The 27,319-nt window shown below is 39.2% G+C and overlaps 1 protein-coding gene across 1 annotated transcript in view; it reads left to right on the forward strand.

Annotated features, from left to right (window-relative positions):
• The window catches only part of LOC126481156 (BTB/POZ domain-containing protein KCTD3), a 252,677-nt gene extending 233,575 nt beyond the window's left edge, over positions 1-19,102 (forward strand). Inside the window, exons 10-12 of the mRNA XM_050104725.1 lie at positions 10,320-10,416; positions 18,196-18,377; positions 18,572-19,102. Of these exons, the coding sequence (XP_049960682.1) occupies positions 10,320-10,416; positions 18,196-18,377; positions 18,572-18,783 (491 nt within the window). The 3' untranslated portion in view covers positions 18,784-19,102. The remainder of the gene's footprint in view (positions 1-10,319; positions 10,417-18,195; positions 18,378-18,571) is intronic.
• The last annotated feature ends 8,217 nt before the right edge of the window (positions 19,103-27,319 follow it).

A 27,319-nucleotide genomic window follows, 5' to 3' on the forward strand; every position in this document is an offset into this window, starting at 1 on the left:
AGAAATCATGAAACTTTGTAACACCAAATACGAGAGCCAATGCTTCTTTCTCGATCTGTGAATAATTTCTTTGCGCAGACGAGAGCAATTTGGACGCAAAGGCAATAGGGCGATTGTGCGATCCATCTTTGTGCGCAAACACAGCACCGATCCCGAAATCCGATGCATCCACCATCAACAAAAGGGGCTTCTGGGGATCAAATGGCGTAAGGCAAGTATTGGAAAGCAACGCCGATTTCAACTGGTGAAAGGCGCACTCGCATGCCGTCGTCCAGACGAACGGAACACCTTTACGGCGTAAGCGATGAAGCGGAGCTGAAATGGAAGAGGCATGTGGAACATATCTGTGATAATAGTTACTTTTTCCCAGCACACTCTGTAGCTGCTTCAAATTCTGCGGCGAAGGCAAGTCTTGTATGGCACGGAGGTGCTAGGGACTGGGATGTATGCCTTGGGCATTGAGTACATGTCCCAGGTAGGGCAAGTCACGAGCAAAAAACACACATTTGTCCTTCCTCAAGCGAAGACCATTTTGTCGCAAGACCTGAAATAATGTTCTGAGATTGGCAAAATGTTCTTCTTCCATCTTTCCGGAGATCACAATATCGTCCAGATAGTTTGCTGCAGTAGGGACAGAGGCACAAACAGTTTGCAGATATTGCTGAAACAATGCAGGGGCGGACGCACACCCGAATGGCAGTCTTTTGAATCGATACAAACCAAGATGCGTGGTAACCACCAAGACGCGCTGGGATTCGTCGTCCACTGGTATTTGCAAGTACACATCTGCTAGGTCCAACTTCGAAAAATATTTACCCGGGCACAGTTTGTCAAAAAGATCGTCCGGGCGGGGTAAAGGATAAGTTGCAATCACTAGTTGTGGATTCACCGTTGCCTTGAAGTCCACACAAAGTCTCAATTTTCCGGAAGGTTTTGGCAAAATTACTAAGGGTGACGCCCAGAGAGAAGCCTGCACACGTTCAATCACACCTTGTGATTCCAAATCGTGTAACGTTCTTGCGACCTCATCACGCAATGCGTGGGGAACATTGTGCGCTCTGAAAAATTTCGGTTGCGCGTTGACTTTCAGTTCCAAATGTGCTTCATAGTTCTTAGCGCAACCAAGGCCCGGTGCAAAAATGTCTGCAAATTCTTCACATAGACGAGAAACACTGGCTGAAGGCACAGTCTGGTTCACTGATAGGACCTGATTTACTATAGACAAGTTAAACAACTGAAATAAATCGAAACCAAACAAGTTCACTGCAGAAGAAGAATGAAGGACGTAAAATGACACAAGTTTTGTTTGTCCTTTGTATGTTGCAAGAAGGCTGCACTGTCCTAACACAGGGATATCTTGACCTGAATAACTAGTTAACTTAACATTTGCGGCACGCAACGGAGGTGTGCCCAGCTGTTTGTACATGTCTTGATTGATCAGTGAAACTGCAGCTCCGGTATCGAGCTGGAATGGTATCAGTTTGCCGTTAATGTCCAAGTCTACAAAAAGTTTATAGTCCTGGTGACGACAAGAGCGACTGTCTCGTGCAACGTGAACTGACACAGGTACAAAATCACTTGCGACTTGACGGGATTTCTGGCGATGTCGACGCACACTATTTGTGGGACGAACACAGTCACTGTTAGAGAGAGTGGCACTGAGCGGAGTGGAATGAACTACATGAATTTCCATGGGCGAAGTTTCACGAGCCTGAGTATCCTTGGTTCGAATTCGGCGCAAAGCAAAGGGCCTGGAATGGTTGTGAGTTTCCGATCTGAGCTTTTTCTGGCAAACACCCTGAACATGTCCGTTTTTATTACAGAAAAAGCAAATAGCTTGACGTGACGGGCAATTCTTGCGCGAATGTCTAGTAGCACACAGCGGGCATGATTTTAGCACTGCATTTGATTGCCTGCGCGGCACACGTGGCTGAGAGCCTGGCGGCAGCGGTGCGGCCGGGCGCGAGGGCTGCTTACTGCTCCGTGCAGCTCGCCCGGCGGGCCGGTTAACCTGACACACGGCTGGTGAAATTTCAAATGATTCCTGAGCAAAGTCAAGCGTGTCCTGCCGATCCAATATGTCCATCACTTGTTGAAGGGAGGGATTGACTAGTTTCAAAATCTGTTCCCATATATGAACATCAGAAACGTTCTGTGCAATTGCATCACGTACCATAGTATCTGAATAAGGTAGTCCACATTGACACTCAAAAGCACAATCCCTAGTAAGGCCTTGCAAGGTTGCAACCCACTCCCGATTAGTCTGACCTGCCGTACGTTTTGTACGAAAGAAGGTATACCTTTTCGCAAGTACATTGACTGATTCTTTGAAATATGCATCTAATGCAGACAAAATTTCATCGTAGGACAGAGTTGCTAAGTCGCGTCGGGGAAATAATTTGACTATCACATGGTACGTTTGTACGCCGACCGAAGACAACAAAAATGGCTGCCGCTCGTTACCTTGAATTCTGTAGGCGGCGAGATGGAATCCAAATTGGCGTGACCACTCCGTCCAGCTTTCCAGTGCAGCATCAAAAGGACGAAAAGTTGGTGCAACTGCGTGTTGTGGCTGTGTTAGCGGTGGAGCGGCGGCTGCCGCGTTGTTTTGCATTGCACGTTAACCCTGGACGAGCTGTCCAAGGGCATCCAGTAATGCCTGCGTCTGCTGATTCTGTAAGCGATAAAATTCAGACAGCACATCTGGAGATGATGGCAAAGCCATTACACAAGTAAATCAGGGCAGTATAGTTAAGAACGCGGTATTGCCTCGTCGCCAATGTTGTGGTTCGCAGGAGAGCCAACACCGTGTTACTAGAGGAAGCCGAAAGGCACGCGTTTTAGCTCACGCAGTCTGGCGTGAGGTCTGGAACAGGTCAAGGAAATTGGATTTGAGAAAAAACGGACGTAGCTGGTGGAATACTTAACTTTAATCCATTAATGGTGAACGTCGCTCTTGACTGTACATGATTCAGTATCAATAGTAACTGGTAATGGCGCCTTGCTAGGTCGTAGCAAGTGACGTAGCTGAAGGCTATGCTAACTGTTGTCTCGGCAAATGAGAGCGTATTTTGTCAGTGAACCATCGCTAGCAAAGTCGGTTGTACAACTGGGGCGAGTGCTAGGAAGTCTCTCTAGACCTGCCGTGTGGCGGCGCTCGGTCTGCAATCACTGATAGTGGCGACACGCGGGTCCGACGTATACTAACGGACCGCGGCCGATTTAAAGGCTACCACCTAGCAAGTGTGGTGTCTGGCGGTGACACCACAATATCCATTCTTACACACGAACAAATATATTATTTAAGCATTTTAATTATTTCTATCCTACGTATAGAAAGGTAAAATTCCTCACATCTAATGCAACAACACTAAAGTGTTTATCAAGTTATTTATCCCTTTTAGAGTAAAAATACATTTATTATGGGGATTCTCTACTCCTTGTTCAAATAATTCAAAACCATTACAGTGTAATACTTGACATAAAAGCTTATAAACTAATACATGCATAATATTATCAAATTATTACTGCTAATTATTTTACCAGAAACATTATATTTACAGTTATGGGGTAGTGCACTTGCACTTCTGATTGGTCCTTTGTATCACTTTGTTTTTCTTAGTCCAGGGGACCGAGTAAGATGCTCTGCAATAGGTCTTGTGCAGATGTAGTTTCATATTATACTGGTAATCTTTTATGATTCCAGGGTGTTCAGTGAATACTTCGAGGTATCCAGATAATAATTCTGTTAATTGTCTAGCCTCTGAATCATCAATGCAAGATGCCTCCTGTACTTTCTCTTCTATTGTTGTGACGATATCACTCACATTGCTGGGTGCATCGTTATTTCGATTTTTGTGGCACATCTGTGGATGCTTATGATCCAACACTAACAACTTCTGTTTGCTGACAGAAATATTCATTTTTCTCATCAGCGGAAGGTTCGCACCGAACTCCCGATTCAGCATTAATGTTATGGGTCGCTGTTGGTACTTAAGTGCACATGTCCCACGGGCGAGATCAATTACAGCTTCTCTTTCCCGAAGGAAGTCAAGACCCAGAAGCACCGGTACTGACGAGTTATCCATTAGTAGGAACGTGCATAATAAGCGATCATTTCCCAAGGAAACTACCACCTGTGTCTGGTATTTTATACTCTGTGCCTTTTTTCCCAATGTCCCTATAAACTTACAATTTGCAACCAGCAAAATCGGCAATCTTCTTATCTCCGATACCTTCTTGAAAAACTGCATGTTCATAACTGATACATTCGCACCTGTGTCGAGCAGAATAGTGGTTGTTACACCATTTACAGCTCCGGTGACACTTGCTTGGATATTTTCCCTTTGTGGCTTATCAGAGACAGCAGGTTCCTGATACAGCTCATCTTCGATCCTGTTGCCATCCTGATATCGTATCATGTTTATTTTTTGTTCTGTTGACCTATTGCCTTCATTGTTGGCCTCGGTCACCTGGCGAAGGCCTACAGGGACCGAAATTAGTTTGTTGGCTTCTGAGTGTGTTGTTTCGTTTCCGAAGGTACCTCCACTGTTCTAACATTTTGTGAGTTTTCAGTCGGAGGAGGCCTACTTGGATCCCACCACGGTGGATATTGATTGCTTGGTATAGGTATAGCCTGTACGTAATTTATTGGCTGACCTGAATTGATAGAATTTTGCTGCAGCTGCCAATGACTTGGCCCTGGCTGTCGCCAATATTTACTGTCACCTCGCATATTTTTAGGCTTGTCTTTATATGGACTGTCTGACCTGTTGTCATTTTGTCTCTTTCAGTTGCTATTGTTATTGTTTGGGTTTTCATTGTGGTACGGCCTCTGATTACCATTCGGTTGTTGGTGTTCTTCGGCCTTTTGATAATTACTGTTATTATTATTAGTATAACCAAAATTTTGGCTGTAGGGATTCCTACTACTATTATTATTATTGTATTTTCCGTTACTATATGCTTTATTTTTCTTTTTCTTTGGACTACCTTAGCCCCTATTTCCATTATTTCCATTCCATGAATTTTTTCTATTAGGACTATTATCATTGCTGATCACGTCAGAATTTTTTCTGGTGACTTCTAGCACTAGATCCAGAGAATCAATTACAGACAGAAATTCTTTCAGATCGGTGTCTGTAACATTAAATAATTTTTCTCTAATATGTATAGGTAATCTAGCTTTTAACACTCGCAATAAGTCTCTGGTGGTTACTGGCTCATCCCAGTACCGGCTCATGTTAATATATGTTTCAAAGTACTTTCTTAAAGAACCTAACTTCAGATTGTATATTTCTGCATTGTAAACAATTTTACGGAGTCGCTCTTGAGTAGACGCTGACCAGAATTGATCAAGGAACGCCTTCTCAAAGTCATGGAAAGTCTTACAAGTTTCTGCTGCATTTAATACCCAGAGTGATGCATCACCAGAAATATGTGAAATCACAAACTGTATTTTCTGTTCTTCCGACCATGATTTTGGAAGAACACTTTTGAAGTTTCGAATGAAAACTACTGGATGTATGTTTTTCTTGCTTTCTTCGTTAAATATTTGGAACTGTCTATGCTTAATTAGGCTTTCTTCGTGCATCAAAGTAGTTAAGTACATGGAATTGCTATCATTCGCAGGTGGTGTGGTTACTTTATTACAAGTACATTCTGTTCCACTATTATTGTTCCTTGGTGTCACATATTGCTCTGGTAATATCGGTTGATTACCAAAATTTGGTCTTCCTTGTGGTGCATTAATATTCGCCGTCAGATTATCTGCGATCTTTTGTCTGTCAGTACCAGTGTTATCATTACTGTATACTGTCAGATTTTAAAAATTTTGATTTTCAGAGCTCTGCACCCTGGCTACTTCTGTTCGGACTTGCTTCCGGATTTCCGAGGGAATGTCCTCCTGCATTGTTTCCACAGCGGTAGCCAAGGCTTTGAATTGGTTCTCTAGTCTATCTACTTCAGTTTGAAGACTATTTACTTGAACTGGAATGTTTGTTAACAGTTCAAAAATGGCTCTGAGCACTATGGGACTTAACATCTATGGTCATCAGTCCCCTAGAACTTAGAACTACTTAAACCTAACTAACCTAAGGACATCACACAACACCCAGCCATCACGAGGCAGAGAAAATCCCTGACCCCGCCGGGAATCCGTTAACAGTTCAATAGTGGTTTTTACTGCATCGATCTCCTGCTTCAAATGGGTAGTAATAGCATTATCATGATCGACCAACACTTGATTTATCCTACGGACAATTTCTTTATCTCTTTTCAGAAAAATATTGTTTATATTTTTCATAAATTTCTTTTCCTTTTCTTGGTCCCTGAGCTCCTGTTGTTGTTTTCTATAAGCTTTTCCTGTCTACGTTTTTCCTTTTCCTGCTGACGTTGTCTTTCACGCCCCTGCTCTTTAAGTTCGCGTTGTTTTTCACGCTCCTGCTCTTTAAGCTCACATTGTTTTTCACGCTCCTCCTCTTTAATAGTAAACTTTTCAAATAATGCTGTTAGCATATCCTGTATGGACATAGCTTGAGCATTGCTAACTTCTGCCCCTTGCCCAGAAGAAATATTGCCATTAATTCCTAACTGGTTGAATCCAGGAGTGTCAGTTTGTTTTGGCAACTCCTCGGTTTTACTATCACTCATGACATCAGTTTCTAAATTATCATTCATAATTAAATTTTCTAATAATTCAACAGAAATGTGGGTAGATTGTTCTACCTGAGACTCTGATGTCATCTCTGCATCAGTATGCTCATTCGGTTTATTTTTCTTTTGTTTAACCATTCTATCACCAATATAGCACAACAAATATATAAATCACTGACAAGCACCAGTTGACACAAAATGATCTTATAACTAACACATAATAACACTCAAAAATATTATTCTCGCAGCCAGAATATTCAATTATTACTACTTATGGCTGGAGGTATTAATTACAATTTAAAATTGCACACGCAGTGAATGTTGTATGTGTGCTGCTGCTCAGTTACCGAATATGTACATCTGTTCCTACCTGAATTGACATTTGTGGACTGCACTGCTTATGTGAAGTTACTCGTGTGTCTAGCACCAGTGCAGATACAGATTCGTTCAGCAGTTTGGTAGGAAGATGTCAATGCTGATGAAACAAATAAATAAACAATGATTAATAGTTTGTTTTGGTACTCCGTACCTGTAATAGATCACAATTTCAATTATTAAAATGAATAAATGTGCATTGGTGGCCCCACGTTGGGCGCCAGTGTGGCGTTCGCTGTGTTATTCAGTGGTTTGGTATTTAACTAATTTGTAAATGGAAATGATAATCTTATTTTCTTATATTGAGTAACTACTAAATAATTTTTCTCCCGGCTAAAGATGTGATCAAGTTGCTAAAGAACTCCAAGTTAACGTCGTGTTAAAGTGTTGTCTGTAAGTTGTGTAAGTGTCACTAAATCACAGTTCACACAACAGATTCTATACAACTATTGATTAAGATGGAAGCAGTTATCTTCAGCAAAATGATCATTAAAACCATCGAATATCAGCTGCGCACAACACTGACGTATGTTACCTGAAACAATATTCTTCGCAACTCGTGCGTAATTAATTTCGGCTCCATACATCAGCTAGAAAAGTTTCTTATAAGGATCATGCTATGAGCACTGTTTTTAAAGAACCAATCTGATTCGAATCATTTTCATTAAAATGAGTTCGGGACCACCGGTGCACATTTATTTTTACACATTTGTATTACGTTGAGCATTTATGTCTGCAGAGTTGCGTAATTAGAATTTGCCGCTGTGATAATTGTTAAGATGGCGGCAGACAATTGATAGAAACTTTCTATTGTTAGAGCAAATAAGTATTTTAAATGCCTATTGAACTTTACAGAAACTCTACTTTCGTATTGTGCACTATTTAGACTTCATCAAGCAAACATTTGATTTGTTTCGAAGGAAAACACAGACAAACATGCGATACAAATCGCTATCATCAATGGCTGCGCTCCTTGCAGCGGAAAGAAACAATTAACACAGATAATGCTTACTGAGAGAGGAATTACACTTACAAATAATTATTCACTCATGTTTATAATAATAATGAACTCTATTTTCAAGTAATAATTAACAAATAATTACAATTTCTTAACAGACCTCAGTTTGATATGGGTCTTGCGTGCTGAACGTACAAAAGCCAACCAACAAAAGGTAAAAACAAAGGAAGACAAACGCAGATCATAAAAGCACTTTACAATTATCATTGTCTTTGTATGATACACATCGATATGTCCAATTATATCGTAGAATATTATATAAATAATTAATTCACTATAAGTTTTCATTGTTTTTTCATACGTCGAATACATAATGTTTATAACTGTTAGAGGCATAATTTCCTCTCGTTGCACTGTAGCCAAAAATTTATTTCGTGGATGTTACAATTGAAACAAGCTCCAGGGAATTGAGCCTCTCCCAGTGGCTTGGCCGACCTCTTCTCAGCCCTCTCGCCATGAGGAGATCATTTTGGCTACATTTCTTTTTGGGCACTGTCATTTTAGCCATTGCCATTTGTTAAGTGGTGGTCCCTCACAACTTCGTACTTATTGCCCTCAGCCTTTGATGATTTACCATTTACTGACGCAGTGCCCTTTCTTTAACCACTTATAGTCTCATTTATGTTTGCCATCTGGTCATTTTAGTGAACAACATGTGGTCTGTCGACTGCATTTTGATTTTTATGCGTTGCAGCAGTGTGGTGAAGAACATTTAATCTTTAGTTCAGGACCTCCGTTTCTGTATGGCATATTTTATGGACCGTTCTCCAAGGCCCTGTTTTTAGCTGTCATTCCTTCCATTGATTGAACTTAACATGTAGTTGTTTTTACCTCCTTTTTTTTGCCTTCGTGTTCTACAGTTGCGACATGAGTGCATATTACCCTAGTTGTTTTTGCACCCTAAAACAAAACAAAACTAAAGCAGAACTGTATGGCATGGTTACTTACTGGGTAGGACTGAAATAGGAAATTGATAAAATCATAAGTTACAATCACCAACTTTCTCCTCCAAATACCAAAATTTTTGTTGGCTCACACCTATGGAGGAGAAATGATATTACGATAAAATAAAATTGAGCTTGCATAGAAAGATTTAGGTGTTTATTTTTCGTGATTACTATTTGAGAGTGGAAAGGTAGAGAAATATTGGTAGTCTGCCAAACAGTTACGTGTTAATTGCAGAGTAATAATGTAGATGTAGATTATATATGACAGGAGATTAATTAGAGGATAGTTGGTACATTTGCTAAGCTTGCCACCTTTGCAAGATTTTGTGTTAATGCCGGAGTCTTTTTCCATCCTTCTCCTTGATACGTATGCAGTGTTGGATGTCTTGGACACGTCTATTCCATGCTGTGGTCAACTGATTTATTTACTTCTCTCTGTGTGGCAATTGCATTCAATCATATTAGTTTCTGTAGTGCTCTCTGTTTGTTTAACACTATCTCTTAAGTGTTAACCAGGTTGATTCAGTTGAGATGGTGTTGATTGGTGGAAGTACAATTTTACTGCACATTACTGTTTCCTGGTTTCTTGGTCTCCACTATTTGAATTTCTCTCTTTATTGCTCATTCCTATTTATCTTGTTATGATACACATTGATGTGTTAAGCTAATTTTGCTACAAGGATTACTGCCACATTTTGGACATACAAATCAGTAATTTAATGTATTGTAAATATTTTGACAATATTATGAAAAGGATAGGTTGCTATTCACCATATGGATGAGATGTTGAGTCACAGACTGTGCAGCTCTATATAGCGAGTAGCAATCCATCCTTTCGTACTATTGTCATATTTCATCCTGGTTTTTCCTTTTTATGTTTTGAATCAGTCATGGCCTGCAGGACAAGAAAATAATTTTAATTATGTATGGGATTTAAATATCTCTTGCAAGCATCTCTTAAAGCATTTGGGAATATTGACTATTTATACAGTTCATTTATTCACATTAAAAATTGTTTGAATTAGAGAATGATTCATTAACACACTTACAGAAGAAAGGAATAATCTGCTCTACCTCTAGTGAATGTAGCTCGAATGCAGAAAGGAGTGAAAAATACAGATAAGAAAACTCTTTGACAATCTACTTACTTTAATAACGTATCTGAAGGCAGCAAAGTGCTTTCAGGTGCAAATTACAGTGAGTTTTTCATAATTGTTGTTGTAAAATGATTTTTACATTACTTGCTACCAAGAAATGTATTCCATTTTCTCTTAAGCTGCATATTTGGTTCTTTTCAAGATAGTGTGAGAGCATTTTAATTTCAGGACCATTTGGTGAACAGGATGATGAACAAGTATTTGTCCAGAAAGTTGTACCAGAGACAGATCAGTTATTTGTGAGGTTGGCATCTAATGGGAAAAGGTACTGCAGTTTTAATTAACTATTTCATAAAGTTCATTAATTAATAAATCATTAATCAATTTAATTAAATGATTGACTTCTTTGGGGCTTCAAAATAAATCAAAGACATGGATATTTTCATACATCCATCTTCAGATGGATAGGGGAACAACGGTTGATAAATATATGTGAACCATTTAAGAACACTGTCAGCTCTGTGTCTGTATTTATTGTCACAGGGAGTGGCCGCATGGTTTGAGGTGCCATGTCACGGATTGCGCGGCCCCTCCCGCCAGAGGTTCAAGTCCTCCCTCGGGCATGGGTTTGTGTGTTGTTCTTAGCATCAGTTAGTTTAAGTAGTGTGTAAGTCTAGGGACCGATGACCTCAGCAGTGTGGTCCCTTAGGAATTCACACACATTTGAACATTTGTATTTATTATTTATTTAAAAACAACTGATTTTGGTGGTCCACTCCATGTTCATCAGACCCCTGTCTGGAAACTGGTGGTCGTATAATCAATGGCAGTCAACATCATACGCCACGGTCGCAGGTTCGAATCCTGCCTCGGGCATGGATGTGTGTGATGTCCCTAGGTTAGTTAGGTTTAAGTAGTTAAGTTCTAGGGGACTGATGACCTCAGAAGTTAAGTCCCATAGTGCTCAGAGCCATTTGAACCATTTGAATCAACATTGCAAGACCGCTACGGTCGCAGGTTCGAATCCTGCCTCGGGCATGGATGTTTGTGATGTCCTTAGGTTAGTTAGGTTTAACTAGTTCTAAGTTCTAGGGGACTAATGACCTCAGCAGTTGAGTCCCATAGTGCTGAGAGCCATTTGAACCATTTTGAATCAACATCATAAAAGAATAAAAAACAACAGTGTTCACAGTGATGCATCTAGTGCAGCCTATCAACCTTTGACTGACTGATTGATGGGTTGCACTAGACGCATCACACGTGAGTATGCAATGTTTTTGAACCTTTTATGGTGTTGATTACTATTGGTTATATGACAACCAATTACCATAAAGGGGCCAAGTGAAGGTGAAGTGACTACTGAAGCCAGTCACAAGATACAGAGCTGATGGTGTTATTCAGTGGTTCACATGTATAGATGTGGACTTTTGTCCTTTGATGAACTTAGGAACTTAAAAGCAATTATGAAGTTGGCAGTTGACTGAGTTACTCGATTCTCACATTAGAGTTACCATCACTCTTATCTTAAATGCCAATAATTTTTATAAGATAGATAGTAGATACATACTGATTTTTTTTATTTGACTTAATTATAATCATGTTATTTACTTTCTGTTTGTTGCAAGTGTTATGAAATATTTATGTGTGATGTAATCGCAGATGGAATTTGCTGATCATGTTTTTATTTTATTTGCTTGCATGTCAGTGTTTGGAGTACATTTTCAGATGCTAACACTATGGTTATGGTACTTTTTGTAATATGCCATCAATCCGTCTGCTTCTCGAGGTTTCCTAAGTGTTCATGTTGATTATCAAAATGCCTGTTTCCAGAGTCCCTATCATCATCACCTTCTAATATTGGAGTTCTCAACATCTAATAAGGTTTTATCCCTGCAGTAATATTATCATTTTTAAGTTTTGTGTTTAAATCAATATTTCTTTAATTGCAAATATAGACTCACCAGCCGTGTTCACTGCTTAACCTGGTTTTCCAGCTGTTCCTTTGTTTTCTCTCCCTAGTTTCTAAATTTCCCCTGACATCTTGTTTACTCTGTGATGTGACATGGTCCTGTAATGCAAAATGATTTTCTCTGTCTTGCTCTGAAGAAGAATGTTAATCCCTACTGTGTTATGTATGTGTACTTCTGCTCATCAGTCACAATCAGGGACTGGGTGTTGTGTTGTCCTAATCATCATCATTTCATCCCCATTGACGCGCAAGTCGCCAAAGTGGCATCAAATCGAAAGACTTGCACCAGGCGAATGGTGTACCCGACGGGAGGCCCTAGTCTCATGACATTATTATTATTATTATTATTATTATTATTATCTATTTTAATAATGTCTCCAAAAAGTAAATGCCATCAGTGACCAGCCCCAAATGATCAATTCCAAATAACAAATGTGTTCTGCTGCATACTCCTCACATTGCTTGCTGAACTGTTGTCTAAATCATTCATTTGTGAATAATTCATTGCCAGATGAGTGACACTGCAGTGATGCAGGAGACAGAAGCAGCTGAACTGGTTTACAGCCCAGTTGCCTAATTTGGTTTATGCATGGCATTCCTAAACCATTCAAGGTGATAACTGTAGTGCTTCTTAGATAAGGGCATTGCCTGCACCACACTTGCAATATTACCGGTGGATTTGGGCTGTTGAATATAAAGACACTATGATTTTAATGAAGCCTCTTTTTTTTTCCTTCTTTGATATGTGTGTCCTATGAAGGGATCAAAATCCATGTTCTCCATGCTGCTCTGCCCAAGCTTCTTCCATAATCGACTTGTAACTTTGTTAATTTCCACTATCATCCAGCATTCTTCTTCCTCTTCATCTCTTCGTTGCAGTCTTTTGTATCCAATATATAACTGAGGTAGAACATGTTCCTCATTCTTGTAATTTCCTCTCCTATTCTTAGAAGTATGTCTTCATTCCACTTTTTGTCAGTCCATTTTACCTTGAATATTTTTCTCCACTGTGACATTTCAGAGCTATCTAGATTTTTTCTCTTTATTTTGACTGCCCGTGGTTCACTGTCATGTTGTACTGCTCTCCAAACAAGCAACTTGGCAAAGCTGTTTCCTAGATGTAGCAGCATTCTTTTTCCTGTTAGCAAAACTTTCACTTCTTCAGAAGCTATTTTACACATAGATGTTCTACTTGACTCCTCCAAACAGTTTCCATTTTCTTTCACCAAATGTCTAAGTACCTGAAGGGCTTTACTTATTCCTTGCTCTCTCCATCAAACAATATTTTGAAGGAACCTCCATATTTGCTGATTGTCGTCACTTTGGCTTCCGTACATTGACCCTCATCGCCTGTAGTGCTTTCACCAGTACTGTCAACACTGCTTGATCATCTGCATACTTAATAAAATTAAGTCTCTTAAGGAGATGCATAATTAATAGGTATTATACAGCTAACTTAAATATGCCAAAAAAATTAAATTTGTGGCACCAAAACAATATTCTTATGTTGAATTCACAGACTCATTGCACCAGTGCTGAGAAATGCATCAGCATTTCTCTGTTGCCTTTTTTTACCAATTTACAGACAGCAAAAGATATCATGTTTCCGAATGTGAAAGAATCGTCCCATTAAGAAGCTTTTGCGTGAAACCATTTTGTTGGCCACTTTGGCAAATCTCTTGTCCTTGGCCACTAATTCATTTTAGAATCTTTGTATGAATTTTAAAGCACTGAATTTAGTTCATGAAGATACATCTGAGATTTCACAAATACCTCAGGTAACAATTATTCTATTCCATTGTGGCATTGTGACGCAGCAACCTTATTATGGCTAATATTAAAAACAGTTGTAGGTTGCACAGTGTTCTTTATTAACTCAAGAACAACATGTTACGCCCAGATAGGACACCACATGGTTATCTGAAAATATGAAGGGAGGATGATATTGCAGTTCATCCGACATGATCCTATCTGGACTACTACAACAGCAAAGTGAGGATGAGAAAACAAGTTAAATGAAATGGCATAGCAATACATATACTATGATAATTCACCTAAAAGTTTTTTAAAGTTACTACCATACACCAATTACACTGAGAGGACAAAGTCATTCAATACCTCTTACTATCGTGCAGGACCTCCTTTTGCCCAGCGTAGTGCAGCAACTGAATGTGATATGGACTCAACGAATCGTTGGAAGTCCCCTGCAAAAATATGAGCCATGCTGCCTCTATAGCCATACATAACTGCATAAGCGTTGCTGGAGCATGATTTTGTGCAGGAATGGCTCTCTCAATTATGTCCCATAAATATTCTGTGGGAGTCATGTTGAGCAATCAGGGTGGCCAGATCATTCACTTGAATTGCTCAGAATGTTCTTCAAACCAGTCACGAACAGCTGTGCCCCAGTGACAAGGCACATTGTTATCCATAAAAATTACATCTTTTTTTTTAGGAACATGAAGTCCATGAAAGGCTGCAAATGGTGTCCAAGTAGCCAAACATAATCATCTCTAGTCAATGATTGGGTCAGCTGGACCAGAGGACCCCGTCCATTCCATGTGAACACAGCCAACATTATTATGGAGCAACCACATACTGCACAGTGCCTTGTTGACAATCTGGATCCATGGCTTTGTGGCATCTATGCTGCACTTGAACCCTCCAATCAGCTCTTACCAACTGAAATCAGGACTCACCTGACCAGACAACAGTTTTCCAGTCATCTAGTGTTGAACCGATATGTTAATGAGCCCAGGAGAGGTACTGCAAGTGATGTCATGCTGTTAGCAAAGGCACTCACATCAGCTGTCTGCTGCCATAGGCCATTAATGCCAAACTTTGTTGCACTGTGCTAACGGACACATTCATTGTACATGTCACATTAATTTCAGCAGTGATTTCACACAGTGTTGCTTGTGTATTAGCATTGACAACTCTTCGCAAATGCCACTGCTCTCAGTCATTAAGTGAAGGTCGTTTAATGTGTCTTGTGGGCTTGCCAAACTTTTTGGGGGTCAGAATGTAAGAATAGTGTTTACCAGCTCTAGTAAAATCCAAGCTCAGTAATTTGCTGCCCCTGGCATATATAAACTTGCCCAGACAGGGAGGGATTTCAAAACTAGGTTTCAGGAACATCTACTCACAAGGAAGTGACAGAAGCATAATTTCACCTTTGCAGAACATCTCAAATCCAGTTCCCACCAACCACACACACATGAAAACCTAATGGTTTTACACCACACTCCCAAAGGGAAGAGACTCAAACTTATTAAAGAGATAGGATTTGTTGCCTAATGACCAGTTGACCAGTAAAAATCAAGCCTACTATGGCTCCGTGTTTCCCATTTTTGAAGAACTTACAACTTTTTAGTTCTTCTTATTCCATATGACCAAGGCCAGTATTATTTATAACTGTATATCTTCATTGTTTCATTTTAGCTTTATATTTATTGTCGGGTCTTTTCTTTTATTATTGCTTTTAGAAATTTCACTTTTATTGTACAGCAATTGCATCGATGAGCTTTAATGTCTATGCCTCCATACATAGTTTCTGACCTTATATGATGCAAATTACATGCACTTGCATTTTTATTCTAATATGGTTTACATTTTAGTGTGGGTCTTGGAATATTCAATTCCCTAATGATTTCTGTTCTGGAATGTTCCATGCATCTAGCTCCAGCTACCATTTCGTGCTGTGTTCAAAGTCTATTAATTCCCATCTTGCAGCCATAATCAGGTCAGAAACCTTCTCATGTGAGTCACCCGAATACAAATGGCAGCCTTGCCAGTGCACTGCCCTTTGTCTATGTGATACTGCCGCCATCTGTACATGCGCATATCGCTATCCCATGACTTCTGTCACCTCAGTGTACAGGTACGATACCAAATGGAAGAAACTGAAAAATATGCCGTAAAAATAGACTGTAGAAAAACACCAGCAACAGGGAGCGATAGAGAGCAGAAGGAGACCGCCAATGCCAACCTTTTATGGGGTATCTAGAAAATAACTTCCTATCTCCCAAAATGCCAAACCCTTAGTCTGGTTCAGCTGGACTCAGGGTCAAGACACCCTGCCTTCATTCCTTCACAATCTCAACACCTGTCCTGCTCAACTCAGCCTGCCACCTTCCTAAAGTCGACCTCCTCCAGTCTGATGGCTCCATCTACACCTATGTCCACATTAAACCCACCAACAATACTTGCATTTTGACAGCTGTCACCCCTCTCACACCAAAAAATCCCTCTCAAGCAGCCTGACCACTTGGGGATGGCATACCTGCAGTGACAAGAATTCCCTTCCCCAGTATGCTGAGGGTCTCACGAAGGCCTTCAAAGACGGGCACTATTTCCCAGGATTCCCCAGAACCAGTCTGCAAAAAAGATCACTGTGCCATTTCCCCCTCACACCCCACAATCCTCCCACCATCCCCAGGAAACGGCCACAAAGGAGTGCCCCATTCATCACCCAGAAGAGCCCCCACACCCACGCAATGAAAATAACTGAACCACATCCTTCACCAGGGCTTTGGTTACAAGACCTGCCCTAACCACCCACTCACCACTTCCTATTGCAGTCCTGTCACAGGTTTCCTACGAAAACAGCTATGTCATTTACCAGCTCTGCTGAAACCATTGCACGGCTTATTGTATTGGTATGACTACCAACTTGCTGTCCATCAGGACGAATGGCCACAGCCAAACTGTGACCAAGAGCAAAGTAGACTACCCTGTGGCACAACATATAGGTGAGCACAACATGCTTCATTTCAGTGGTTGCTTCACTACCTGAGCCATCTGGATCCTTTCCTACGTCACCAGCTTATTTGAACCACACAGATGAGAGTTAATCTTACAATACATTCTCCGTTACCATAATTATCCCGGTCTCAACCTACTGTCCTCACACCCTCCACCCAACAGTTCCAATGCACTCTCTTCTATCATCTCCTTCCCATTCTCATCTCCCAGCTTCTTTGTTTGTCATCCTCTGTCAGTGCTCCCGCCCATCTTTCCCCGATCCTCTCCTTTTCGCTCTCCCCCCCCCCCCCCCCCACACACACACACACATCCCTGTCCCACAAGCTTCTGATGCCACGCCTCTTAGCATTCTAGCTCCTGCACACTCTGCCGGACAGAGTTCCTCTGTTACCACACCTGTACACTACTGTCCCTTCCCTTTCCATGCCCAGCTGCAACCCCTTGTGATAGTAACATCCTGGCCTGAGCTGCCACAGTTGGCAGTCGTGTGTGTGTGAGGTGTGTTTGCTCATGTGTTTGAATGGTTTGTGGTTCTGTGCTTCTCTTTTGCTGAAGAAGGCTGTGGCCAAAAGCTTTATGTGAGTGTTTTGTAATTGTGCCTGTCTGTAACTTAATGTGTCTTCTTTATGGTAAGTAGCAATCTATCTTTTCCTGCTGTTTAAAAACATTATAAATACTTATTTGATTAATAATCACACCTGACAATGTTTTAGTTCTAAAAAAGGGAAAGAAAAGTATTCTGTTTAACAAAATATTACTAGATATGCCAGAAAAAAAGAAGAAAAAAATAGCCATGACAAAGAATTGAACTGGACCAGCAGTTTTAGTAGTCATAACATCTCAGCAACGTGGCTGCCGACTTTGCTGTACTAGACACAAAGAATGACAGGTAGCTTTAAAACGTAACCACCCTAATAATTTGAACATTATTAACTTTTGACCCCACATAATATTAATAAAAATGTTTATTTTAGACACTCTTATGATGTATAGCATTGAAAATACGATTTTTTGTCATCAGCTTTGACCTCCATTTTTCAAAAACTAGGGCGTGTCTGGCTAAAAGCTGAAGCACTTATGACATTATTTTCAATATAGAACATCATTGCAAAACTTGATCAAAATCGGAGCCCCACATCAGACTCTCCCGTTGTAAGCGGCAGTGGATGTTGTTGTGTACATCTTAAATCATCTTGAATCTCTCAGCTTGCATGACTGGCTATCATTACACATAAATTTTTCTCTTCATACAAAAATGAAAAAATCTTTTATTGATAAATTCACTGTAAAATATAAATTAGAAATAATGCTAACATCCACAGTATGTAACTCTAATTCTTCTTCAATGTGTTTCTTTCATTTTTCTTACAGGGTGTGTGTTATAAAAGCTGTAGATGGTAGCACAATAACATCATTTTGTGTTCATGAGTGTGAAGGATCAAGTCGTATGGGCTCCAGACCACGACGATTTATATTCACTGGTCATAGCAACGGAGCAATCCAGATGTGGGATCTTACAACAGCACTTGATCTCTCTAGTCGTGGAGAACCAGGTGATTAATGTAGGGGAATTTAATGGAGTGGGTACAGAAAATGTATTTGTACATTAGCATATGTAGTATAATACAAGTCAAATGTTAAAGTTTGGATGACATGAGTTTATTTTATCTTTCATATAATTTGCAGTATGCATAGTATTAACTGTCAACCATTTGTTGTAATTAGTATGGAACCCTTGTGATTTCAGTGAATCAGATGTCAGGAGGGCCAACAGCTGAAGAACTGCTTAAGCTGCTTGATCAATGTGATCTCAGTAATAGCCATTGTTCCACACCATGCATTTCACCATGTCCGTCAGCAGCAGCAAATTCTGCAGCACGCATCAAGACTTCAAATGTTGTTTTTCTAAATCAGTCACAGGAATCTAGTGAACGTATTAGCAATGGAACGCCTTGTTGAATGTTGAACTGCGAACATGAATGATCGTGTTGTATTACAGACATTTGTATGTGTTCAGTGTTACAATTTTTATTATGAAGCATGCGTGTCTATTTTCTTACTGGATGTGATGTGTATGAATGTGTTTTGTACTATTTGCATATATATTTCATGATTCATTAACAGTGGATCTTATTAAAAATAAGAAAATGAAATTTTAGTAATCATCAGATAGTGTGAGTATAACATTACCAATCATTTCAGAATTTTAACTTTGACATTTTGAAAAGAGTGATGAGAAGAGGAGAATTCGAGTGAAGTAAAGACTTGCCCCTATTAACATTGATGTTTGACATTCAGTTCTGCTTTCCCTTTCCTTTATTTCCACCCACCTCTTACAGTTTTCTCTACCCTTTTCTACTTTTCTAGTATTTTTTGTATGGCATATTTTCATGAACTACAGACCTTGCCGAGGTGAGGTGGTTTGCATGCCATACGATATAGATGGCTGTAATGTAGGTGCTATCACAACAAAGGGATATATGTGGAGAGGCGGATAAACATGTGGTTCCTGAAGAGGGGCAGCAACTTTTTCAGTAGTTGCAGGGTCAACAGTCTGGATGATTGACTCATGTGGCCTTGTAACATTAGCCAGAATGGACTTGCTGTGCTGGTACTGCAGATGACTGAAAGCAGGGAGAAACTAATGCCATTACCTTTCCCTAGGGCATCTGGCTCTGCTGTAGGGTTAAATGAGGATGGCATCATCTTGGGTGAAATATATTGCATCATCTTGGGTAAAATATATTGCAGGTAAAATAGTCTGGCATTTGGATCTCTGGGTGGGGACTACGAAGGGGGATGTCGTCATCAGGAAAAACAAAACTGGAATTCTGTGGCTTGGAACATGGAGTGTTAGATCACTTATTGGGTAGTTAGAGAATTTAGAAAGGGGAATCGATAGGTTGAAAAGACATAGTGGCAATTAGTGAAGTGCGGTGGCAAGAACAACAGAATTTCTGGTAAGATCTGTACAGCTGTATCAATACAAAAACAGATAGGGGTAATGGAGGAGCAGGCCTGATATCATCAAATGTAAAACAAGGTCAACGGAATGAATTAAATCAGATGATGCATTTGATAGATCTTATTTTGGTTTATTCACAAAGCATATGTCATCTAATAACGTCTGGAACACTGTGTGGGCCAAAGATATAATATAAACATGCCTGCTCAAAAAAACGAGATGTATGAATGTATGAAAGGAGAAATGAACATTCTTTAAGCTGATAAATTTTTCACTCTTCAACTATCTGTCTCTTCCTGTCTGGGTTTCTGGGTGGACGTGCTGCATTTGTGAACTATGTGTAGTTGAGTAAAAGCTTTTACAATATATCTTATGGAAGATGAGGCAGTTTCTTTCATACTTAAATTATTCATCTGGAAAATGATACCTGGAAACACAGCAACCTGCAGTCTTCGAGTATAAGGGTGATCTGATTTGTGATTGTATCATACTGCATTACTGGTCACAGCACGGGACAATGTTTTTGTCTCTCCAAGAAAGAGGGGATAAATATCATCCTGTTAAAAGGAAAATAAATATATTAAATACATTAATCAGTTAGACTGTTTCAGTGGTGATCGTAGTGAGAGACTGTGGAGATGCGAACTTTTTGATGTGTGAATTGTTGCTCATGAAAGTATCTGCCAGCCCCACACCTTAAAATAATCCACATTAGTCAGACACCTCCTTATGGCCCCAGTTATTAAATGCAGCATTGTAACTGGTGACTATAAAAGGGATGGTGTCAGGTATAGATAATTGAAAGAATTAAAAGATGAGACATTGTGAAAATTTTCCATTGTATCAATCATGTTTTGTTTTCTTTGTTGAATGAAACGAATAATGTTGCCAGGAGAAAGAGAGTAAGGATCATAAAGAAGGATATGCATGGACAGAGAACAAAATTTGTATGGAAACTACCAGAAAAAGAAACTGTGAAGCCCATCGAGAAGGTAGGAAAATTCTAACTTATAACTTGCATTGGCTGCACTTGGGAGCACCTCACTTGTATCTAATAGCAGTAGTACGTCTCCCTCCCGTCCTAAAAAATGGAGCATTTTAAACTGTGGCAAAAGAGTGTATTTATTAAAAATATTTGTTTCTGGAAATTTTGATTGAGAGTACGTGTGGCAACAATGAGTTGCAATATATTGTCACAACACGTCGCAAGATAATTTACCAAATTTTCTTAGAGTAATTAAGAAAAGGATATTTATTTTAAAATTTTGCCATTAATAAATGACAAGGATGGAAATGGACACAGCAGATAATTAATTCAGTAATTGATGTACAAGTACAAAATGTCAGTGCAACTAACACGACGACAAATGAGTGAGTGTGAAAATGTTGGTGAATCAGACAACAGTTGCGATTATTATTTAAGCTCAGCTATGATTGAGGACAGTATTGTGATTAATGATGTGACTTTACGTAGGGTAGATGAAATAAATTCACGAATATCACTTGGAAGCATTTTTTCACGAGGCTAGTGAAAGGCACAGTAGCGCAGATTCTAGTAGAAGTGAAACATCCGCATCAGGTGAAATGGACCTAAATCTGGTCAGATATGACTCACTAGGTGATCAAAATTGTACCCCAACATTGATACAACTTATGCAAGGGATGATGAAAACTCTTAATGATTTTAGGAATGAACGAATACAAAAAATTATTAACTAACACAATAATTAAAGAACAAACATAACAGGAGAGTACTGATCTAACATAAAAATTTAATAATTTAACACAAAAAGTCAAAGATTCTTCAAAACAACAAACACAAACATTTAATGATCTTAGGAATCATGTGTCAAAAATTTGATCACTTTCAAATGAACAAATGCAAAACTTTGATGACCTAAGTAACAAGTTACACACCGACCAGTCAATAATTTAAAATGTAAGTTGTCCAAAAAGGGAAAAGAATTAAGGTGGAGTTATTCACAGATCTTTCTCAGAAAATAGGTAAGCTAGATAAAAAGGTATCGATGTTGACAAAGCACGGAAGGAAATGGCAGGTAAGCTGTAAAACATGAGTGACACACAGATAAAAATGCAGGGGACTTGATCGGAAATTAATAAAAGTATAAAGGAGATCCAAGGTATTATTAGCGAATTGCACACTATATTTAAAGATTTGCCTGAGGAAGTACAGGAACTGTTAGTAGATCTGAATAATTTAAAATGGAGCAGTAAGTTCATAAAGAAAACCCAAGAATGAATTGATAGGGATGTAAAGAACTTAATGGAGAGAGCCAAATCAAGATTACTAGATAAGGGTATCACACTAGCACAGAAACAAGAGCATAAGGCTTATGTGGAATGGATCGAAGAGGTAGTCAAGGAGAAGGAAAGTCAACTAATTTCCAGGATTGAATCAGCTTTAAAGGCAGTGGAAGAAAAACTGTGGAACAGTTTGACTAATGGTACTGATATCACAAAGGAGCCACTAATTGCTAGCGATCAGGTGCAATCTGGCAGAATAGAGAGCTGCAATATCTGTCTGCCGTTTAACACTATTCCTTAAGGTGGACTGGAAGGAGAGTCAGTGCCAATGTCAATACCAACTGCAACGACAGTAGCTGACAGCACCTCCTGCCTGTCTACTCTTGTAGCTGATGAAGGGTAACTACGGCATGGGTAGTTTCTGATTTTTACCACAGAGGGTAAAAGATTGCCCCCCTGCAACTGGACTGAGGCACAGAAGATCATGTTTGTTGTGGGGTAGACCCAAGGTGTGAGAGTGCCTTCTTGGACAAATTCTGATCCATAGCACCCAAGAGAGGCTAAAGCAAGAGTTATTTAACTCTGCACCATTCAACGGTAAACATGGGGGACTGCAGAAATATTTTGAAAAATACCTAAACAAAAAAATATATATGGAGAAATCCAGTCTCTCATGGATGTACTAAAAATACTGAAGTCACCTACCAGCACATATCAAGGAAAACTTGATCACTATACCCAAGAATGATGTAGAATACTTTTTATCTATTCTGGCTTCGATTGACCTCATTTACGGAGAGAGGCAGTTGCAACCACAGAAGAATAATGTGCAAAGTGAACACCTGCAAAATAGCGGACTGCAAAGTAGTTAAGACGGAAGCAATCAACACGGTGGGCACCCAACCACCCATGTAATAATAACACACAAGAGGTAACTATGGTAACTTGGGAAACCAAGGACACAAACAAGGCTTTAAAGGAAACCACAACCTTAATTACAATGGACCAGCATATGTTGAATAGAGTGGTTTCAGACAACAGATTCAAAATGTAACCCAAGCAGGCAGTAATAACCAATATAATAATTGACGAGGGCTGACCAGTGATAGAAGGGCAGGTAGTCCTCCTCCTGGTGGCTACAACCAGTGGAATAACAATTATATACTGGGTAGAGGCCAAAGTCAAAGAGAATTTAATTTATGGGCATCACAAGACACAAACTGGTGAAGTCAAGACCACACTGTGCATATAGTGGAGGTAACCCAGAGTGGAGAGATTACTCTCCTTGACTAATCAGGAAAAGCAAAACAGGTCACTATAGGCCCCTGCTGTCAGACTGATGAAGGGATGGGGATACACAATTAATTCCTAATTATTTTCTGTGATATTACAAAGAAGTAGATGTCAAGGAAGACTTGTACTAAAATGTAGACTTTCACAGCCAGAAATATGTCCATTATAATTATCCGGGCTGTTATTCCGTGGTCGGTTGATGAATTCAGTGCCAATTTCCAACGCGGACATGGAATTTGGCGGCAGTCAGTAGCGAGCCAGTGGGTATGTTGGACCTTCCATCGAGCTACGGACCCCCTTGAAGATGTCTCCCGCAGTCAGAGACGAAACGTTGGGAATTGACACTGAATTCATCAACCGACCACGGCATAACAGCCTGGATGATTATAATGGACAAGGAAGACTTGTGTCAGGAAAATGTGTACAATTTGGAAGAGAACAGAAGAAAATCTGCACAGGCCTTAATAAATGCCAGAGCAGCTGATTCTGATATGCACATTGTACTGGATTCAGGTGCATCGACAAATGTAATCTCACAAGGTTTACTTAATGTATTCCAAAAATGAACACACATAACAACCTTCACTGTGCAGAACTGTCGAATCTTGCCTGCAGTAGGGAGCAAATCTAAAGGGGTGGCACTTCAAGCATTAGTACCCATTATTATTGAAAAAATTTCTGTAAAATGCATTTTTCTAGTAGTGGAAAAACGTGTAGTTAACTGTCTTATTGGTATGGATACCTTCCGACAGTACAATGTACAGATTGACATAGCTCAGAGAAACTGCTTCTTTACAATTAGTGAATGAAGATTATCAGTAGATTTAATCAGAACCAGTACAGTTGAAAACAAACTCCTGACAATTACATACATTTAAGTACAATTGTCTTATTCAGATGTATTGTTCTGTGTTGCACAAAAAGACGAACAGCTACATGAAGGAAACATGGATCTAGCACTAGCACAAGTTGTATGTGAGAAGACCAGAAAGAGGAGTACAGGAATTATTACTATGGTATGCACATTGTAATCTCCCTCCTCATTCCTTCTGTTTTCCACATTAAACAATGCCCAGTCCGAGTAATTAATAAGCAAAGTTTATTTTATGAGGATTTGAGAGGAGCGAAGATTACAGTAAACTTTCAAGTTTACTTAGCTTGTCATGTTGACATGGCTCCAGTTCTTCTTGTCTAGCGGGGAATTCTTGAAGCTGAAAATCTAACATCAGGTCCTCATGGTTTGTTTGAACTAAATAGAATTTTTTCACTTAAATATATGTTCCACTGATTTTCTCACATTTTAGTATGTCATACAGTATTTTGATTTGTCACGTTGAAAAAGGCGAAATTACATTGTTCACACAAAAATATGTCTGATCACATCTGAGGCAAGCTTATGACACTCTCACTCTGCAGAAATAACCATACTCCAAAGGGTTTACAGTTGTTCTTCACAAAAGAATTCCTACTAGTTTTTGTTATATTATTAATTTAGATTATTATCCCATAAATGAATCCAGAAATAAACATAGTAAACAGTACAGGATTGTGTAATTAATAATAGAAATTTTAAGTGCCCAAATAATTCATAATTTCAAATGTTTAAAAAAAAATAATTTTAACTGTACATTCAGAACTAGTACTTATCGATTATAACACCGAAACTAAAATATTTTATAAAATTATTCCTTTTCATAAATTTTAGCTTGAAATATAACATATTGTGTACAAAATTATATGGAAGTTTTCAGAAAAGCTACTGAGACCTGTCCAAAATTCGAAAAATAATACTGGAATCGACAACTATTGTTGAGGAAAGGTAATGCTAGAGGAGGATGTCCCCTTACAACATCCCCCCTCACGTAATATGGAATGTGTTTACAATATATCGTGACCTACTATAAGGTTTGCGAAACGGTGTAAAAAATGATGCCAAAACATAGAATACAGATTGTCAAAGTTAATTTCCAAAATTACAAGAAAATTTTATGTTGTGTGATCATCACTTCCCTATGAACACAAGTATACGTTAGCATACAAAAAACTGCAAAAGGTATACAAGAAAATACATAACATCTGACAAATTTCTGATTACAACAAACAGGGTTCTTCTTGCTTACAATTTGTCTATAGTTCAAATAAGTGTGAAACCTGAGTAGTGAAATGGCAAAATTAACATATAGTGACAATTTCCAAATTTATGGACAAAATTCACATGAAGTTGCTCTAACATATCTAGCTTCATACAGAATGGTCTAATGTAGTGTAATCTTTTAAGTCTCTTTCGGCATAGCAATGAATGAGGTTTAAGTGTCTGTTGTTGTTGTTGTTGTTGTTGTGGTCTTCAGTCCTGAGACTGGTTTTATGAAGCTCTCCATGCTACTGTATCCTGTGCAAGCTTCTTCATCTCCCAGTACTTACTGCAACCTACATTCTTCTGAATCTGCTTAGTGTATTCATCTCTTGGTCTCCCTCTACGATTTTACCCTCCACGCTGCCCTCCGATGCTAAATTTATGATCCCTTGATGCCTCAGAACATGCCCTATCAACCGGTCCCTTCTTCTTGTCAAGTTGTGCCACAAACTCGTCTTCTCCCGTATTCTATTCAATACCTCCTCATTAGTTACATGATCTACCCATCTAATCTTCAGCATTTTTCTGTAGCACCACATTTCGAAAGCTTCTATTCTCTTCTTGTCTAAACTATTTATCGTCCATGTTTCACTTCCATACATGGCTACACTCCATACAAATACTTTCAGAAACGACTTCCTGACACTTAAATCTATACTCGATGTTAAATAATTCCTCTTCTTCAGAAACGCTTTCCTTGCCATTGCCAGTCTACATTTTATATCCTCTCTACTTCGACCATCATCAGTTATTTTGCTCCCCAAATAGCAAAACTCCTTTACTACTTTAAGTGTCTCATTTCCTAATCTAATTCCCTCAGCATCACCCGACTTAATTAGACTACATTCCATTATCCTTGTTTTGCTTTTGTTGATGTTCATCTTATATTCTCCTTTCAAGACACTGTCCATTCCTTTCAACTGCTCTTCCAAGTCCTTTGCTGTCTCTGACAGAATTACAATGTCATCGGCGAACCTCAAAGTTTTTGTTTCTTCTCCATGGATTTTAATACCTACTCCGAATTTTTCTTTTGTTTCCTTTACTGCTTGCTCAATATACAGATAGAATAACATCGGGGAGAGGCTACAACCCTGTCTCACTCCCTTCCCAACCACTGCTTCCCTTTCATGCCCCTCGACTCTTATTTCTACCAGCCCTCATCTTTTTACCTACTTGATCGTCTGCTGCCTTCACTACTTCATCCCTCAGAGCTACCCATTCTTCTTCTACTGTATTTCTTTCCCCCATTCCTGTCAATTGTTCTCTTATGCTCTCCCTGAAACTCTCTACAACCTCTGGTTTAGTCAGTTTATCAAGGTCCCATCTCCTTAAATTCCCACATTTTTGCAGTTTCTTCAGTTTTAATCTACAGTTCAAAACAAACAGATTGTGGTCAGAATCCACATCTGCCCCCGGAAATGTCTTACAATTTAAAACCTGGTTCCTAAATCTCTGTCTTACCATTATATAATGTATCCGATACCTTTTAGTATCTCCAGGGTTCTTCCATGTATACAACCTTCTTTCATGATTCTTGAACCAAGTGTTACCTATGATTAATTTATGCTCTGTGCAAAATTCTACCAGGCGGCTTCCTTTTTCATTTCTTACTCCCAATCCATATTCACCTACTATGTTTCCTTCTCTCTCTTTTCCTACTGTCGAATTCCAGTCACCCATGACTATTAAATTTTAGTCTCCCTTCACTACCTGAATAATTTCTTTTATCTCATCATACATTTCATCAATTTCTTTATCATCTGCAGAGCTAGTTGGCATATAAACTTGTACTACTGTGTAGTAGGCATTGGCTTCGTGTATATCTTGGCCACAATAAT

Source organism: Schistocerca serialis, chromosome 5 (assembly GCF_023864345.2).
Source record: "Schistocerca serialis cubense isolate TAMUIC-IGC-003099 chromosome 5, iqSchSeri2.2, whole genome shotgun sequence".
In the NCBI taxonomy this organism is placed as follows: Eukaryota; Metazoa; Arthropoda; class Insecta; order Orthoptera; family Acrididae; genus Schistocerca; species Schistocerca serialis.